The sequence below is a fragment of the Nicotiana sylvestris genome, chromosome 8 (genome assembly GCF_000393655.2).
Source record: "Nicotiana sylvestris chromosome 8, ASM39365v2, whole genome shotgun sequence".
Classification (NCBI taxonomy): Eukaryota; Viridiplantae; Streptophyta; class Magnoliopsida; order Solanales; family Solanaceae; genus Nicotiana; species Nicotiana sylvestris.
The window spans coordinates 202696213-202716855 of NC_091064.1; the positions used below are offsets into that span (position 1 = coordinate 202696213).

Sequence of the window (20643 nt, forward strand, 5' to 3'; positions counted from 1 at the left end):
AATGAAATCGTGCATCCTTGTCTTTCACCATCCGTAGTATTGTCCATTGAACCTTGGTGGTGTGTAGGTAGACTGACCTTCTTTAAGGTTTGGTGGAGCAGTCATGAGGATCCTTTCTAGGTATTAGCTTGATAGAAAGAACCTAGTGTGATATCAATTGATAGAAACTAAGAGTCCACCAAACTATATAGAGAACCAGGTTCTCTATTATTTTCCACAGAACACATGCATATAACAGTAAGCAAACAACACAATGGAATTTTACGTGGAAAACTCCAAGCTCACGGGATTAAAAACCACGACCTATACTTGTAGGATTTCAACTTCACTACTGAGCAAACTTCATATTACAAACTATTTTAACCTAGGAATTAAACTCTTAACCCCTCAATGACTTGTAATGACTATATTACAAGCCCCTTTATAATAACTCTATTACAAAACTTATAATTCGACTAACTCTAGCCAAGACACAAACACAAGGTTTATGGTTTTACAAACGGTTTCCTACACACTGCTTCTTAACTAAGCTAAGTAGGAATTACAAGTAAATCACTTTAACAAAGGTGCAACACAACTAAGGACATGTAATGACTCATTGAAGGAAACTGGTCCTTCATTATGTTGTTCTTTGTTCTTGAAGCCTTGAGAGTCACTTACAAGATTGCGATACACTTGAGAGGAAGCTTGATCGATTATGGAATGTGCAAGTAACTTATTTTTGCCTTGCTTCATGTTACTATTACCCAAGTGATGTCACTTGGATGATGCAATCACATTTGGTACAATGACATTCCCCATAAAGTGACTGCTGCACTGTTTGCCTTGTTACATGCGTGCAGAGGAATAGTTGCAGTAGCTTTACAGCTGTGGGGAGTTGACGTAGTACAGTCAGCAAAGGAACTGATGTCCATTATGTCCCCCTCTGTCATTTCTTTGACTCTGAATTATTGAGACATCAGCCCGACTTGAGATTTGTTGTTCTTCAGCACTTAAGGGTGTAAAACAGATTCTCCATTTGGTTCTTAAAGTTTGTTAGATCATTAAAACATAGCAGGTCACATAACCTATCAATCTAACTATCTACAAATTAAAAAAATTATAATTTTTCGGTAAAGAATATTCCGGTGAACTCCTCTAAAAAATATAAGAACAAATCCAAAATAGGGCTTTGATCTCAGACCATGACCGTGCATTATTGGATGCTTTGGGCAATCCAAAACCACACAAGAGTGCATACTCATCATACGCAAAAATGACCGGACTGAACCTGAAATTTTCAGCGACAAACAGACATGAACCATGTAGTGCAAAGACACTGTAGAGGCATGAACCATTGTGGATGGTTATACAAAATGAAGCTAATCAAAAACTTGAGGCCAACTTACGCGTTGCCATCGCCGAAAAAGCAAAAGAGGATGACTTGATTGAATCTTGTCCGGAAGAGGCAGCTACAACTAGGGATTTCGCTACTAACAAAACTGAAAAAAAGAAGGTGACTCAAGAAATAACAATCAGGCAACTCCCAATAAGAGCTGCAAAGAAAAAAGGGGTTGCCCCCCAAAATCTACGAAGTCCAATAGATACGACAACAAATGAAGAACTTTGAAGATTATTTGAAGACAGTTAAAGAGGAATTTAAGGAAGTTCAAATTGAAGAACTCACAAGTTTGATAAAGGGGGGTCAAGATTCTAATTTCTACATTGTCTTAGTTTATCATTTTCAAAGCATCATCACCTGTAATAGCGTCATAGAGTGTGTTATAAACTCGATGGCGATCATAGAGTACTTGGTACTTTCAAGTTCCTACTCTTTACATGCTAGCTAGAAGATGAGGCTTTCTCTTTGCCTAAATAGGATTGGTAAGGTAAGGTTTAGCACGGTTAGTGTTGCCTTGGTCTTATGCCTTTGAAAAATATCCACACGGATAAGAGATTATATGCCCTCGTGAGACTTTGCCGGCAGCTACACCATGAATCCTCTACATGAGGCTATCATCATAAGGCAATGTGAGGCGCAGAGGAGTGATTATATAGCCAAGGCATATGGGTAACAATACTGGTGCTATTGTCCCCCTTATTTATACTTTTCCTAATTGTTGTAATTTTTTTTAATAATAAAAAACTAGCCCTAGGCGCTTGCCTAACGGATTGCAAAAAAAAAAAAAAAAAAAAAACAACAGAGATAGTAACCCATAGCTTCAATTAATCACTTATAGTTGGGCATCCAAAGACAGATCATCAAAACATATGTGTCCAAATCACCTAATTAAAGAACAGCACCAATGTTTCTTTTTCTTTTTCAAACTTTGTTTTCTTTATTGATTTAAGGTATTGTTAAGTGGCCTACGAATTACGATTAAGTTGGCGCATCTATTTTTATACAATGATTAAAGAAAATATTTTAATGGAAAATAGGCACATGAGAAATTTGGAAAAGATCAAACTTTTAGGCCCCGTTTTGCCCATACATTTTGGCAACATTTTTTCAAATCTTTTTTTGAAAATATTGTTTGTTCATAGATTAATGATCTATTTTTGAAAAATTTCTGAAATTATTTTTTAAGTTACCAAAATCTAGATTTTGGGTGAAACTTGTTCTCCCACTCACAAAACTTCAATTTTTTTTCAAATAAAATGCATGTCCACACATAATTTCAACTTTCAAAAATTATATTTCAAAAATTATTTTTTCAAGTTTCAACTAAATCTATGTCCAAACGCTAGCTTAATATAGATCATTCCAGAAACATAATTATAAATGTCAACGTGGGCAATTGTAAAATACATGGGTGTCTAGGCAAGAACAAAACTTTGATTTGTTACTGTGTTGGTAGTGAGTACTACATTGGGAAAGCTTGTTTTGGGACATTTTCTATGCACTATAGTTGTTTCTACTTTAGTAATACCGTGTGATCTCTATGACTCATGTCACATAACAAAATTATCATACGTGAGTCATTTATGATCATGGTACTTAATTCCACTCTTACTTTACTTTGCTAATACTATGTAATCTCTATGCCAAATATCCTATAGTGACAAAATTAATTTTTTCTATGACTATGGTACTTTCAACTACTTTTTAAATATTTTTAGTTTAACGTACAAATTTACGGTACATCAAAAAATTACATCGATCTCCATCATTCATCTCAAAATAGAGAAGAAGAATTATTTCTACGGTGGGTGAAGGCTTTTTTAGAATAGCTTCACTCGTCACAGAAATAATTACTCTTCTTTATTTTGAGATGAATAATAGAGATCGGTGTAATTTCTATGATAAGTGAAGCTTGCTCTATTGGTAAAATCCTCCAACTAGTAGCTTAAGGTCTCCTGTCACGTGAAAAAAGCACACCATTATATCCATGAATAATAAAGCGTACACGAGTAATACAGGGGCGGCCCGACTTTGTGGTCTAAAACAAAATTTTATGAGAGACCTTAACTTTTTTATTAATAAAAAATATTTTTTTTATTTGAAATCTATTTTTCTAACTTTTTTAGATGCAAAGTTATTATTAATTTTTTATTATTAATTTCTCCTAATAAGTCTTTCTCAATTTACAATATAGTTAATTCACTTAATTTTTTTGAGACATTATTGATCTTAGGTAAGAGTTTATCAATTTTAATTTTGAAACACTCTTTTCCGCTGAAACAACGGTAATAGGATTTATTAACATTATTCTATAAGTAATATAGGCATTTGGAAAATAATCAAAACTTTTATTTTTTTGGTCCAATCAATTAAATTGTTATCTTCTAATTGTACTATTTTTCTTAATACTTTTAATTCAGAAAATAAATCTAAACTATCAATATCAGGTTGATTATTATGATTTAAGGAGCATTCAAGATGAAGGCAATATTTTTTCAAATTTCCATCATCTAGTAATCTCAATTTTTACTGATAAATAGAAAACCAATTTTTTTCATATGCCTATAATTGTTTAAATCTATTTCAAAGTGAAAAAGTAATTTTAATAGTATATAGTACTATTTGCTTTCACTTTTTCCTTTTTGTTCGGGATTATTCCATCTCTAGTCTCTAGTGAAAAAGATAAAAAGTGACAATAAGCCCAAGAACCAAAACACTATAAGTAGCTAACTAAACCTAAAACTGTGTAGCTCTATAATCCCTCATACATATTTTTCACTAACTCAAGAAAATTCCCCATCACCTATGGAAGAGAAATCTCTCATTTCCAACAATATTAACAATCAAACAACCTATTCCACAATCCCCCACTTTTTCCCTTCTTCATCTCTCTCAAAAAGACCAACAACTTTAGCATCATCAAAACAAGAAACCAATTACAAGAAAACTAAATGCAATGACATGAACAAGAAAACCAAGAAAATTGACGACTTAAAACACCCTATATACCACGGTGTTCGAAAGCGTAGCTGGGGAAAATGGGTGTCCGAAATTCGTGAGCCAAGAAAAAAATCAAGAATTTGGTTAGGTACTTTTGCTACTGCTGAAATGGCTGCTAGAGCACATGATGTTGCTGCTATTGCAATTAAAGGTCCTTTAGCTTTACTTAATTTCCCTGAATTAGTCCACCAATTTCCTAAACCAGCTTCTAAATGTGCTAAAGATATTCAAGCTGCTGCAACAAAGGCTGCTGCATTAAACATTTGTTCAACAAATTGCATTACAGAAGAGAGTCAAGGTGAGTTAATGGAACAATTTTCCTCTGAAGAAATAGAGTCAAGAGCATCATCATCTTCAACTTCATCTTTAAGTTGCAAAAATGAGGACCCATTTCTTGATTTGCCTGATCTTCTTTTGGACCTTAGTCAAAAATTTGATAAATTTTGTTACTATAATTCACCTTGGGAATTAGTTGGAGCTGAAAGCAATGATTCTAATCACAGTGAATTTTGGTCTGAAGACCTTTATTTGTGGGACTACAACTATGGAACTGTACTCTAAGAAGTCCTACAAAATAAAGAATTATAGTATATTTTTTTTTGTGTATGAAGTTTGAAGATCATGGTCGAAGTAAAGTGTCTATGTTTGACATAGTTTTGGCAAAGAGTTAAACCGACAGTAATTTTTCTGTTCTTAATTATCTCATGAAGTCATGACAAAAAGCAAGAACATGAAGTAGAGTAATTGTCACCTCTCGTTGTAAATAATGATGAATAAAAATTTGTTTTCTTGATTTTTTTTCCCAAGTACTGCATGCAATTTTTTTCATTTAAAAAATAATACTATTGTATAGCTGTTCTTAAAATAATAGCCGAAAAATATATAATTTTTGTATATATATATATATATAGTTTTGTATGCTATATATAAAAAAATATACAAATTTTATATATTTTTTTATACAAATAGTTAGTTAGCTTGCTTCTTTAGGTAAAACTAGGGGAATCCTTATTTACCAACAATAGAAGAAACTACACATGTGGAATTTATTATCATAACATGCACGACGTTTGACAGCCTTTACATAATTGTATAAGTACGTACATACTAATATTTTTAATTCTTCTGCAAAATCAAAGCTTATATTCCCTGAAAAGAGGAAAAAAACATGTGAATAAAAGCTCGGCTAATTCAGTGTAAACAGAAAACGGTGGTGACAGATATAAGAGGTTTTCCTTTTCTTTACTTTTCCATTTTGCTCATTTCTTTTATTCTTTTATCGGTGTTGTAACCGATTAATTGGCAAACACACTTTGGACATATGTATTGTCGGGGCGAATGAATACAGGTTCGATCAAACCCAATAATTTTTATTAAATAATATGTTTATGTTTAAAAAAATCTTCTAAAACTTAATTATTAGCACTTAAAATTAACGTTCTAAAATCTAAAACCTGTTAAAATTCTAGCTTCACCAACGTTGCAGTGACATACTTTTGACAGATGACATTTTATCGAGCGTACAGATAGAGGGTGACAGCATATACTTGCTTTTCCTTTATACATGCAATTCTGACCTTAATTTATTATCCAGTGAGACATGGTATATTTCTTTTTCCCTTTTATATCAGTAGTGTGTTGTGTATTTTAATTATTTTACTAGGTACATACTATTTCCCATCAACATAATTACGACAGAATATGTAGCAACCCTTTGGGAGGGTACTACTTAGAAAAACAAATCTAATTTCCTACTTACAAAATATTAAAAGAGATATTAATAAAAATATTTAGAATAATTTTAGTATGAAGTAGGTCCATGCGAAAAGGTTGAAAGTGCAATATATATACATGCGAAAAGGTTGTAATTGCAATATATATTTTTTTTATAAATACACCATAATTTTATTTTAAATGAAATACAATGTCAAAACATTAACAGATTAAAGCAACTTCCTAACTGATTTATACAATCATTCAAAATCACCGCAAGTTTATATTGTACATAAATTTCAAACTATCGGGTATATATAAAAAATAAAGGAAACTAGTTTTCTCCTTTTCTACATATTTACAAGAGAAAGTGTAAATTCAGCATATTACAAGTCTTGAGTTATTAAAACACCCTAATACAATAAAATAGGTTACAAATTCAAGCTACAAGATTTTGGTCTTTAAAATCCAACAAGCCTCCAAATAACATAAGTGTGACATATATATATATATATATATATATATATATATATATATATATATATATATATATATCATGTACACGTCCCAAAACTATGCAAACCAAGGTGTATATGCAAATGTGATCTCCATAAATTCTCCCAAAGAGACTACTTCACCCTGGCCATCTTCAGATTTCATCCCGAACATTTCCTACGATAGAAAACAACTATCGCTAAGCATAAAGCTTAGTGGTGTATAAACTTTAGGCTTGGAGTCATTAAATTCTCCAATTCCCCTTTTCAGTCATAGTTAGCTCAATTTAACATAATTTAAAACAAGTGAACAAATATATCAAACATACCAATATCAAACTTTGAAGTGTTTCCAAATATCAATAACAATGTTCAAGAGTCTAGAAAGTGTATACTATCAATTTAAGGAAGTATACCAAATATCCATTTTTCGCCCAATATGTACGTCATGCCATCACACTAAGCATAATCAGATATCAAGATGGACCGAAGCCCCAAATCAAGTAGGGTCAAAACCCAATAGACAAGAGAATCAAGAACCATATTAAAAATGGCTTCCTAGTTCGTACTTAACACGGACAAGTTCCATAATCCAAGACGAACTACAAATCCAAAGTCAAGATGGCAAAAGATCCGAATCAAGAGGCATGCCAAGTGAGTGACTAAGCCACTGCCACAAGAAGGACAAAGTCCCAACAGGAATGCAAAATGATCAAACAATCCGTACGAATGGGCGATTTAGCAAATTTCTTACAAGACTTGATATAATCCGAATATAACAATATAATTCGAAGACAAGAAAAATAAAATATCAGGTTATTTCAACATATTTCCAGCAAGCAAAAAGAGTACAAGTTTATACACAAACCTTGGTGTTTTACCACAAAACAGTTCAATCACAACTTGGGGACGTTCGAATCGTCTAAGCCGTAAACAAACCAAATCTGTCCACTTTCTCAAACACTTCCCCTTTGATTTTTTTCAAGGGTTTATATACCTTAAATACATAATCAAATATCTAAATAAGTTCAGTGATTTAACAAGTCAACTAAACATGATATTGGTGAAAATTACCCAAAAACGTTTGAAACAGAAATTTTGGACAGTATCACTGTTACGAGTTGTGACTCAGTTTTGAAGATCTATACGGACAAACTAGACTTTATAGTCTTCACAAAAGTTGTAGATCTATATCTTACAATTTCAGAACACCTTGAATCACTACCATATCAATTTGGAACAAAACGTTATGCTAAAATTACTAACAGCAGTACATGAAGTATTTCAAGAACTGAAAATCTGGGCAGCACCTGTCCTGTATTTTTTGACCCTTTTTCAGGTATATACCTACAAAACTAGATTTTGGTTCCTTCATAAAAATTATAGATTTATGAAATACCTTTCCAGAAAGTCCTGGATCACTTAAATCGGAGCTCTGTAAAAAAAGATATGTAGAAACTACTAGTAGGTGTCTAGTATAAAAACGAGTTTAGAAACTTACCAAGAGGAGCAACTTGATCTTCACCAAAAACGAATTTTGTGCGTTGATTTAGTAGAAATCCATGATTTTTTTTTTTTTTATGAAACTTCAGTTTCTTGTTCTTACGGATGAGAGAGAGAGAGAGATAGAGATAGAGAGATAGAGATAGAAAGATAGAGATAGAAAGAGAGAGAGGTAGATAGTTATTCTTCTTTGTTTCTGAAGAGTAGAAGAATAAGGAGTTTATGGACAGATATGAAATAAAATGGTTCCCCAACTACTAAATATTCTTAGATAAATACAAAAGGTTGGAAACCCAAAACTTAATTATATACTATATTTACTAACAACTCGTCAAAATAATATTAAGTGTTACATATAGCAACACCATGGAACTTCATTGCCAATATTAACACAACCTAAAGTAAGAAATTTTCATATATTGACCATTCTATATTTAGGAAGTGCAAAGTAAAATATTTCCTCGTTATAAGAAAAATGCTCAATCAAGAATGCAAATATTGTAAAAATTTTGGGGTGTTACAGAATATTTTGAGCAAATTTAACTAGCCAGTTACAAGAAAATTTGAGTTAGTTATATAAGTTTTGTATGTCCATATCACTCCATTTAATCTCATTTTAGTACAATAGATTACCTACCAAATTTAAGAAAATACATCTATTTTTTATAATAATAAAAAGAGAAAATACATAAATTGCCCATCAAACTTGTTCGGAAAAATTATTTACACACCTTAACTTTACGGGCGACCTATATCCCCCTATTCTTGTTTGGGGTGAATTTAATACCCCATTGGTAACACTTAGTCAGTCTTGTGGCAGGATGTATAGTACACGCGCACCAGTGTCAAAAGCTGCTTTATTTTTTTCCACTTATTTAATTACTTTTTTATTTAACTCTTTTTTTCCATGTCATCTTCATCACCACCTACACCACCATAGAACTAGCTCTAAACCACCTTGAAAAGATGCAAAACCATAAAGAAAACCCAAAAATAGTAGTCATGTCTTCATCCTTCAAAGTCATGTAAATTCGCCACCAAATGACCGCTATTTTCACTCCTTTTAACCACTATAAATCAGCTGGCAATACAGCCCTAAACGGAGCTCAACCCTCCCCCCCCCCCCCACACAACTAAACCCCAAAATCAGCACCTAAAACTCACCGCAAAATACCTCAAAATTCACCCAAAAATCGTAGCAAAATCAGCTGCGAAAACCAGAAAAGAGTTGCGAAAATCAGCTCCAAGACATCCCCAAATTTCAGCAGTTTTTTTCCCTTTAAAATCACTCTAAAATCACTGAAAATTGCAACAAATTCCAGCCTCGAAACCTCCCCAAAATCTGCTGAAATCAACCCTCAAAACCACCAATTTACAGCTCCTAAACACCTTAAAATCAGTCCAAAAAATAAGCCCTTGGTTGTGAGATATTTTGTCTTTTTTCTTTTTAATTCTTTGCAGTAGGATTATATTGATGGAATATGGCGAAGGAAACAGACGAGTGGAAATAAAGACTCAACAAGAAAAAAGAAAAAAAAAGCAAAAAATAAAATATGACTTAGTTTCAAGAAATGGGGAGGAAGATGGTGACACTGGTTTGCTAAAATGAAGAAAGAGAAAGAAAAGAAAATGAACAAGAAAAGAGAAAAAATTAGTATTAAGTTTAATTAGTTAGAGTATCCAATAAGAAAGTGACACTTGGACAATTAAATTAGTTTAAAGCTTCTTCTTTTTTTTATCTCACCCGCATCTACGAAATGAGCTACATTTTTCATGTTAGGTCATCACTCAATGAGGTATTAAATTTAGTTTAGATAAAAATAGTGGGGTGTTAGGACACTCGTAAAGTTTAGGTGCTCAAATGGTTTTTGCTGACAAGGTTTAATGGGTATTTTAGCTGCCATGTAAGCAATGAATGTATGCCACCTCATCATGACCACATTGATCACATCTCTTATTGTGTTAGGAGTACGATTTGTTTCTCTAGTCATTGATGTGGATTATGTGCCATTTGAAAGATGCCTACATATAAATTCTTATTTTCTATCAATTTAAAAGGTCTAAGATAAAATTACTATTTCAAACATATTTTATACCAAAATCTTTACCAAATATGACTTCAAAAGGAGAAATTGGAGCAATGTATAAGTTTTTTAAACATGTGCATTTGGCCAAATTGAGCTTTGACATTCAAAAAATCTATATACATGACAAAAACTTTGGTGTAGGAGTAGGCTTTTTTCTTCTTCTTAAATTATGAGTTATAATGTAATGAGTATGTGATGGAATTCATTTACAAATAATCACTACACACGGAAATTAATGTTTTGTATTACTAGCTAGTATATTTTTCAATTATTTCAATTTCATATCTCGTGCATTTGCATGGGCAAAAGTCCAGTGATGCTAAAGTGGGCCAATGACCATCTTTGTCTTTCTTTTGAGTTGGAAACCCAAGTAAGAAATGCTTTTTTTCCTTAATCATTGTCATCCTCTTTTGCTTTTCATGCATTTACCTTTTGTCTTGTTTCCATTCCCCACCCCCACCCCTCCTTCCCCTCCCCTCACCACCTCCCACACATACATGGGCGGATTTATAGCCCAAATCATGAGATATATGAACACGTATTTTTTATATACGTATTTTTTAGAATTTGTCTAAAATTATCTATTGGTACGTTTATTCCAAAAAAAAAATTGAATGATGCACTTGATTGAATATCAAATTACAGTCAAATCTCTCTATAACAATCTCGTTTGTTCCGAATATTTTTGGATGTTATAGCGAAATACTATTATAGAGAACATATATTATAACTTAACAGAAAAATTGGTTCCGGAAAAGCTTGACTTTTATAGTGAAATATTGTTATATAGGGATGCTGCTATAGAAAAGTCTAATTGTATTTATCTAAAAAAATATGAGATCAATTTCCACTTAATATATACTTTTTTTAATTTTTTTTAGTGGTACATCCATGTTCATGAGTGTTGCGAATATGGTGAAGTAGTTGACGTGTCCACTCACCACTGTATAACAATTATTAACAAAACATTAGTACTATCCTTAAACATGGTCGTCTTGAAGTCAAAACATTATCCAACTTTCTGCTATTAGCTAAGAGCATAGTATACTTAAACAGGAGCTGCTTAATTAATTAGCATGAGAAATAGTCAACTAGATCGTTGTGAAAGGACTTGTTCCCCTCTAATATTTAGCCAACTACATATTTACAGAAATCAGATTTGACCAATGTCTTCGTTATAATAACAAATATATGGATATTAATTATCAAGTGATGTAACATCCCCCCAAAAAACACAAAAATTGTATGATAACTTTCATGATTAGTTTCTTATTCTCTTTTTCCTTTTCCTTTTTGTGGTGTCATGTTAATTAATTGGCAAAGAGCTTGTCCTTATTAATCAATGTGCTTTTCAAGGTAGTAATAAAATATAGTATCTGCAAGTTTAATTAAACGATAAGTACAAAAGATCCTCCAAATAGGAAAAGCTCTATTAATTACTTTAATTAAGAACTAAAAACAAGTCTTCTTTCCACATCATTGTGACGGGATTAATGCTTTAGATGTTTACTTATACAAGCACATGTTAAATAATTCAAAATTAAAGGGATCAGTATTTTCCAATATTTAAGAACATTATTAATTTTTTTACTTTTTTATTTTTTTAAAAAAAAGTGGTATTGTGGAAGGAATAAAGCTAAAATCAACAAAGCGATCCATGTGGGAACACCAACATGTTCAAAAGATCTAAAGAATCAAGACCAATTGGCAAACATTTTTATACGGTACAAGAAATAAAAAAGAAAAGGTGAGATCGATCACTTTTCTGTTTTTTCATCATGTGATCGTATTGCATAATAAGGCTCATTAAAAGGGAAATGCTTCTTATCAGGATTTTTTATATATCCAAAACATGAACACGAAACGTCTGATTAAGAACGTGGAGAAATTCTGTCCAACCTACAACAACTATTAATGGTAAAGCTAGATGGTCACAAGGGTGGTCAAATGACCGTTCTTCGTCGAAAATTTTATTGTATATATATATATATATATATATATATATATATATATATATATATATATATATATATGTAAAATATTGCGTTTTAGAGGTATATAACATATATTAAATATTCTTTATCGGAATTTTTTTTTATTTCTTTCAAATTTGAATATTCTTGAAAAAAATCCTAGCTTCGCCGCTGATGGGGTGAAACCACTTATTCACTTGACTTTTCATTGAGACCAAACCTACAAAAGCATATGATAATCAACTAATGAAAATATCCCAAATAGGAGTTTAGGAAGACTTTCTTGTTTGTCTGCTTAATTATTACTATAAGATAAAAAAGGAAAAGAATACATGCAGATATATCCTTTGGTAGGTTGTTCTTGTTCAGTATTGCATGCAGAGAAGGTATAGAACTAAAAGTTAAAGGTCCCCTTATTAAAAACTCAATTAAAGAAAAAAGAGAGGAGTGCAAAAAGAAAGAGAGAATGATTAAGGTCAATGGACCAAGACTTGGAGGACAAGGTAGAATCCCACATATATATATATATAGTGTATATATATATAGTATATACTTTATCCCATCTGGAAATATTGGCCAGTTTCCAAGAGGAAATGTTACAAAATAGACTATAAAAAGAATATAATTCTATAAAGATTCTCTACATATGTATTACCTATCTACTTTACGTCTTACGTAAAGATTGATTGGTGGCAAAATGGTTCAAAGAAAACAGTTAATCATCTATATTATCAATTAAAAAATGGGTTGGATAATGAATTTTTTAAAAACGGGTCAAATATGAATAAGAACCATATTATCCATTTAGAAAATGGATAACCAATGAGTAACCAATGGATAATCAATGAGTCTAACTTTTACATTCGTAAAGTCTCAAATTGGGGGTTCCTCAAGTTAGAGAAACTAAGAATTCTCCCAAAAGTGATCATATACAAGAAGTCATGGATAATATGGGTAACTCATATTATCCGCCGGTTAACCTATTTTTTATCCGTATTAAATATGGATCGGGTCGGATAATTGATCCATTTTTTCATTACTCGATTTCAATCCGAACCATATCCGACCCGACCCGCCCGTTTATCACTCCTAATTGGCCATAAATAATAAAACTAAAAGATTAATTAACCAAGATAATGCTATATTTACTACATATACTCATATGAGTGTATATAAGAGACATCCCAAATAGGAGAGAAAAAACAAAGCAGGTATTCAATGGAACATAAGAATGGACAAATTCTGCACAAATATAATAGGATCCTCGTGCCCCCGCCCTGATTGACATATTTGTCCTATGCCCCTCAATTATATGTCCTACATATATTTAAATCCTGTGGATCCAATGAATTTGCCTCCTCTATTTGTCATATATTAATCTCCATTGCCAAATTAATAATATTACTACTCTTTATTTACCCTTCCCATGAGCTCCCAGGTGACTCGAGGGGACATAACAAAGGATAGTCTAGGCCGATTCATAGATAAATCGCTTTCCATATAGATAGGTATTTCCGTGGATAGAAATAACGATAGGGATTCATCTAGATCTTGATTCACTATTTTCATATCTTTTTCTTAATTCTAATTGATTGCCTTTTTTTTTTACGCGTACGACCAGTTTTAAATCATAATACAGGCAACAAAACATTGTTTTTCAATTATTACATGTAATCTTAAGATTGGCGATGGAAAGTGATTACAACTTGAGCAACCTTCTCTTGTCAAATTTCATAATATTACAAATTCTTAGTAACATTTAGAAAGAAACTTTGTACAGTTTAGTCAGTTAAGTAGGGAATAGGGATATGATGTATTTCCATTAAAATGCAGCATTCTTAACTCTTTCAAACATAATTTACCCGATTGGAGTAGTTTATGAGCCTTCGTTTAACCCATCATAAATGAATATAAGTTACATATAGTGACATAAAAATATGTCCACTCTAAATGCGAGTTTATTTATTCCAACAGTGGCGGAACGGATATTTACATAGACAATTATTTAAGAATTTATAAATCATTAAGAGAGTACACACAACTAAACTTCATTTCCCTCTTCTTTCGGAATTTTTATCGGCGAGCACTCCTGACTTTAATAAAATTTTAGATTCGCCGCTGTATTCCAAAGGACAAGCTGGGCATAGATTCTTTAGCAATCCAAGAGACTACTAGGTGTGTCATAAACTCATAATCAATTGGAGTAAACTTTAACTTTCACCACTGACAAATAAATTGTCCTTATAGACCTTATCCAAGTAAGTGGTGGTACAAAAGTCATCATTAATGCTTTCACCATTTCCAGAAGCTAACTAGGTAGCTATATGTTGTAAGGTTACAGCTGTGTAATTTGGTTTAAACTCGGGACTTTCCCTACTTTATGGGTGTCTCGAACCCACTGTGCTTCTTTTGGACTCAAATTACGTAAATAAATTTTAAAAAAAGAAGATTATCTTTCTATATATAACGCCAAAATACGCCACGTTATATTTTAACGTCAAAAATTATCGTTAAAGTATATCGTGGTATATTTTGGCATTATGTATAAAAAATAATTTTTTTTATATTTATTTACGTAATTTGAGTCCAAAAGAGAACTCTACTTTATGGAACATGGTACTGCTCAACTATGTTGACACCACGATTGGACACTTTTGGCTTCTTTCTGCCTCTTACTGTCGAAAATTTGGTAAATTAACATAAAAATCTAAACAAAAGGTACAACCATGGACCCCAAAAGAAGGATGCTAAATTGGAAGTTTACTACTACTATCTTTAGATCCTAGTACAGGATATACTGTGATGACCCGTCATCCACATAGGTTTTATTTGGTATATATTAATACCATGTGGAAGCTTACATAAGAAGAAAGCTAATATTTGTGAGAACTGAGAAGATTATACAGAAGTATGGACATTTCTTTAGGAAAAACCTAGATCTTTATAGATTTGCTAGGAAAGTTCTTGGAATCTTCTGGGCTTATAGAGAATTCTAGAGAAAGCCCTTATCTTGTAAATATTAAGGACTTGTGTAATAATGGCAAAATACATAAATTACCCCTTAAACTATGGACTAAATCTCTATTACACACTTTCTGACCACGAAAATTATCTTACACATTTAACCTTTCTAGAGTGTGTCTAATACACTCCTTTTTTTCTTGACCAGTTTACCAAAAAATGTGTAATATCATGCACAAATAAAGTCATGACATGTGTCATTAATTATTTTTTAAAAGGAAAATATTTAAAATTATTCTTATACCCCCAATTTGAAAATCCTTTTAATTTCTCCATCTTCTACCGTCGTGCGCCGTCGATGACACCACAAGAAAAAAGCCATAACCACTGCTTATTCAATTTTGCATTTATTCCTCCATAGCAAACCCAAGACCGAGAATAGAAGAGATGAAAACTGAAATTGCAACTCCTCTATTTTTCATTTTCCTCTTCCATTTTCAGATCTCATACTACACCCAAACAAAGTAAATCAAAGTCAATTTTTCATTTCCATGAATTAAACAACTTTATTGTGAATAGATCTCAAACCTACCCTTATAGGAAGAAAACTGAGTTGGGATTTTATAATTTTAGTCATTCTCATGAAATATTAAAAAAATTCTTTTTTATTTATGTAAATATTAAATAGTTTGTGGGTTTTAATGACAGAAAAAGAAGCGACAGAAGTTTGGAAGACAATTTTAAACAAAATTTATAGCACTTCCTTTAAATTATTTATCATGAGTTTTGCGAATTTTTGAAATTTCAGAGGAAGAGACGAAACAGAATGGGTGTTTGGGGAAGGCCGGAGAGGAAGGAGGCGGGTCCTAGTAGTTTGGGGAAGACCGGAGACGGAGATTATTAGTTTGGAAAATTTTTTTATTTGATAAAAATGGAAAATAAAAGAAATACATGCGCTCATTATTTTTGTTAAAGCAAGCGCGAGTCACGTATCAAAAAGGTGTGTATTAGACACACTTTGAAAAGGTTGAGTGTGTAAAATAATTTTCATGGTCAGAAAGTGTGTAACAGGGATTTGATCCATAGGTTGAAGGGTAACTTATGTTGAAGGATAACTAATATGTACACACTAGCCCCTAGGAGATTAGTATATAAAGGGGTCCATTCATTTGTAATTCACCAAGCAAACAATTCAAGTTCTCTCTAATACAAAGCTTTCTTTAATAATTATCTTGTATTCTTTCTTCCATTCTCTTAGCGATCTTGAGTGTAGTAAGACTGATTTGGCATAGCAAGAACGTGAGCAAGTTGTGTAAGATCGTGAGCGAGTTGTCAAGTGCCGCATGTGTACTTAGTTAACAACTAAGGACGTGACAACGCGGTATCAGAGCCACGGTTTCAACTAAGGGAATGGCGAACAACGGAGAAATTAAAGATGACAACACCCAAGCCAACTTCATCCAGGATGATGCTGGTAAGAACGGCCGTAACAAAAAGAGGAATGCCACCAACAAGAACCAGGAGGTGCCACTCGAGGTTGTGTCAAATGAAGGGCTTACATCTCAAGAACCGTCTACCACTAAGGCGAGCGAGGAAGAGTTGGAGGTCCTGCCCGAGGACGTCTCGCTCGATAAAGAGTAGGTGATGAAGATGAATGCTGGGATGGACGTCGTGGAGATCTTTGGCCAACGTTTGAGTAAGATGGAAGGCACCCTTAGCGTTCATGAGGGGCACACTCTTGAAGAGATTGAGAATATCCGAAATGACTTGGAGGGACGTACACAGATCGAGATGGAACTAAGGCAAACCATCACTGCCTTAGAGTGCAGACTCATTGAGGCTTTGAGTACTATCGATGCTATGAAGGCAAAGATAGAGTCACTCGAGGAGCATGTCAATGATGGCGTGACCGAGGCAGCCAACAATGTTGTGGTGACGAGGGAGGCCAATATCGAGGTTCCTAAACCCCCGGTGTTCAAAGGTGTTCATGATGCACAAGAAGTGGAAAACTTTCTTTGGCACTTGGAGAACTACTTCAAGTATGACAGAGTGATGGACGACGAGGCCAAGATCAACACTGCGGTATTGTACCCCTTAGAGACTGTCATGCCATGGTGGAGAAGGAAGATGGCCGACATGGATAAAGGTCTATGTACTATTAGCACGTGGGATCAGTTTAAAGCGGAGTTCAAGCGACAGTTCTTTCCAAACAATGTCTTGTACGAGGCAAGGCTCAAGTTTAGGGAATTGAAGCAAACATGGAGCATACGTAACTATGTCAAGGAGTTCACTACCCTTATGCTTCAAATCCCCAATCTGACCAATGATGACTTGTTGTTCCACTTCATGGACGGGTTGCGAAATTGGGATAAGCAGGAGTTGCAATGCCGACAAGTCACTGATATAGACCAAGCCATAGTAGAGGCCGAATCACTGATAATGTCAAAGGCAATGGCAATGAGTCAAAGGTGAGGTATTTCAAAGGTGAGGGAGACCGTGGCAAAGGCAAGGAGATCCAACAACAATACTCCAAGACTCAAGATCCCAAAAAGTCGAGTGGTCGTTAGGGTTACGCCGAGAAGAAGGCACAAACCGAGAAGAAGGGATGTTACATATGCGGAGGGCCGCACAACTTCAGGAATTGTCCCGACCTCAAGAGCCTCAGTGCCATGGTCCGTGAACGGAAGGAGAAGTCGCAAGGAGAGATTTCAGGAACCGCACAGTTGGGTACGATCGGATTATGTGGTGTTGTCACAAATCAAGCTATCCAACCTACCGAGAATGGCAATTAGTACGTGGATCTCACCATCAATAACAAGCCCGCGCGTGCAATGGTGGATACTGGAGCAACTCATAATTTCGTGACTGAGGCTGCCGCAAAGAAACTAGAATTGAAGCTTGCTCCAACCAACTCTCGCGTCAAGACCGCGAATGTCGAGGTACAAGCTGCTCGTGGGGTAGCTAATGGAGTTGGTGTCAAATTGGGAACTTGGAAAGGTATGACAAACTTTACCGTAACCGATATGGATATCTTTGATATCATACTTGGGCAAGAGTTCTTGAGACATTGTCATACTTTGATCGAACCCTACCTCCAACGTCTCTTAGTTATGGAGCAAGAAGGAGCTTGCATGGTACCTACAGTGACTATGCCATATGGACAGATCCAAGCACAACTTTCAGCTATGCAGGTTGTCAAGGTGATCAAGAAGGGGGAGCCGACGTTAGTGGCAACCATTGCAAGTCTAGAGGAAGACAAGAATTTTCAAGAGACAGTGCCGCCTTGTAGAGAGAAGTTGCTTGAGGAAAACAAAGATCATGCCCGAGGAGTTGCCTAAGAACTTGCCGCCTAGGCAAGAGGTGGATCACAAGATTGAGTTGGAGCCAGGGGCTAAGCCACCCGCGTTTGCCCTATATCGTATGGCACCTCCCAAGTTAGAGGAGCTTAGGAAACAATTGAAGGAGCTCCTAGATGTTGGTCACATTCGCCCATCAAAGGCACCTTTTGGCGCACCAATATTTTTCCAGAAAAAGAAGGATGGATCGTTGCATTTGTGCATAGACTACCGAGCACTTAATATGGTCACCGTGAAGAATAAGTACCCGATCCCGCTCATTGCTGACTTGTTCGATAGACTTGGGCAAGCCAAGTACTTTACCAGGAATTGTGAGTGGAGAGGCGCAAGCCAGTTGTACTTGCTAGAACTGTATTAGAGCATGGATTGAAGGGTGAAATATTATAAGAGATCTCAACGGTAAAGTGAACATGAAAGAGTGAAGTGGTAACTATAATAATGTCGTAAGGGCAGATAGTAATGGCCCTAAGCAATATATGTTGCATCTAGTAGCGACGTGATTCTTGGATACAAAAATGAACAAAAACAGAAGTTCTATATGTGAGATATAAGTTTAATATTGACTTTGAGTGGCAAGTAAGAGTTTGAGTTGGGTTTACTCCTAAGTGGGGGAGTATCGGAACTGTCACGACCCCAACCCCGGTCGTGATGGCGCCCAACACACTACTAGGCAAGCTTGACCAACTAACAAACCCAATCCGTTTTTCTTGTAAAAAATTATTATCAGCTAACACAGTTAAATTGCTAAATTACCCTAATAAGAGTTTAAGACAATGAGTTAAATATGCGGAAATTCAGATAATAATACCACTTCATAGCCCATATAGATTTGGTGTCACAAGTCTCAAGCCTTTGGTACGCGTTTAACAGCCTACATAATCAGTCTAGGAAATGCGGATAAAAATGAAAGGATAGAAGGGAGAGATCCGGGCTGCGGACGTCGTGCAGCTACCTCGATACTCCCGGATATGAACTGATCGACTGAAAATCCTCACTCAACCTCTGGAACACCTGGATCTGCACGCAAGGTGCAGGGAGTAATGTGAGTACTCCGACCCAGTGAGTAATAAGCATAAATAATGACTGAGATGAGAAATCATGGAAATCACAGAGTAATCTATAATGCGGCAGTTTAAACAAGTAATATGAAAGCAATAAACCAATGGAAACGAAGTATGGAGATGCTACAACAAATAAGCAGTTAAGTGACAGACGTATAAAGAAAATCACCACATAGAACGGTACCCTATAGTACCCGCTGCGGCGTGCAGCCCGATACATATATTTATCGTCGACGGCGCTCACTTGGGGTGTGCAGACTTCGGGAGGGGCCCCTTACGGCCCAAGCGCAATATCAATCCATCTTGTGGCATCAAATCTAGGCCCTCGGCCTCATATCAATATCAGTATAACACTATTGCGGCGTGCAGCCCGATCCCATAGTATCCTCATATCTGGCCTTTGGCCATACTCAGTTCAGAAATCATATAAGCCCCTTGGGCATTAGTAAAACAGTAGTTCTCAACCCAAAACATCAATTAATATATCATTTTAGTTTCAAAACCGAGTAAAAGTGGCTGAGTTGTGAAACAGTGGAAAACGGTACGACTGAGATCAAGTAGTAAGTCAAAACAATGAGGAAAACAGTGATAAAACTCCCGCGAGGGTTCAAATAGTTGGCATGAAGCCCAAATATGGCAATCAATCCAAATAATGAGGATAACAAATAAGCTTTAATCAAATACGCGGTAAAAGCATCACTCGGGACAGACCAAGTCACAATCCTCAATAGTAAATGATCTCACGCTTATCATCAAGCGCATGTCTCACCTCAATAAAGAACTACGATGTGCAAATCCAGGGTTTCAAACACTTAGGACATCATTTACATTTATTACTCACCTCGAACCAAAAAACTCTAGCTCGCTACGCCTTTCCCTCTCAAATCTGCCTCCTCGTGCGTCGAATATGACCAAAACCAGAATGAATACATCACAATAGGTTAAGGGAACAAAACCCAAGTGAAAACAATCGAAAAATATCAAAAATCCCGAAATTAGCAAAACCCGAGCCCCGGGCCCACTTCTCGAAACTCAGAAATTTTTACATCAACGGGTTCCTTATCCTTCCACGAGTTCGTACATATCAAAAACTCTCAAATCCGACCTCAAATGG

General features: G+C 34.7%; 2 protein-coding genes across 2 annotated transcripts; both read left to right on the forward strand.

Annotated features, from left to right (window-relative positions):
- Positions 1-4148: 4148 nt before the first annotated feature.
- On the forward strand, positions 4149-4987 carry LOC104233748 (ethylene-responsive transcription factor ERF038-like). The gene has a single exon (XM_009787187.2). It carries the CDS (start codon positions 4187-4189, stop codon positions 4940-4942), a length of 756 nt encoding a protein of 251 aa, XP_009785489.1. The 5' UTR covers positions 4149-4186; the 3' UTR covers positions 4943-4987.
- Positions 4988-16972: 11985 nt separating this feature from the next.
- On the forward strand, positions 16973-17584 carry LOC138876254 (uncharacterized). The gene has a single exon (XM_070155160.1). It carries the CDS (start codon positions 16973-16975, stop codon positions 17582-17584), a length of 612 nt encoding a protein of 203 aa, XP_070011261.1.
- The last annotated feature ends 3059 nt before the right edge of the window (positions 17585-20643 follow it).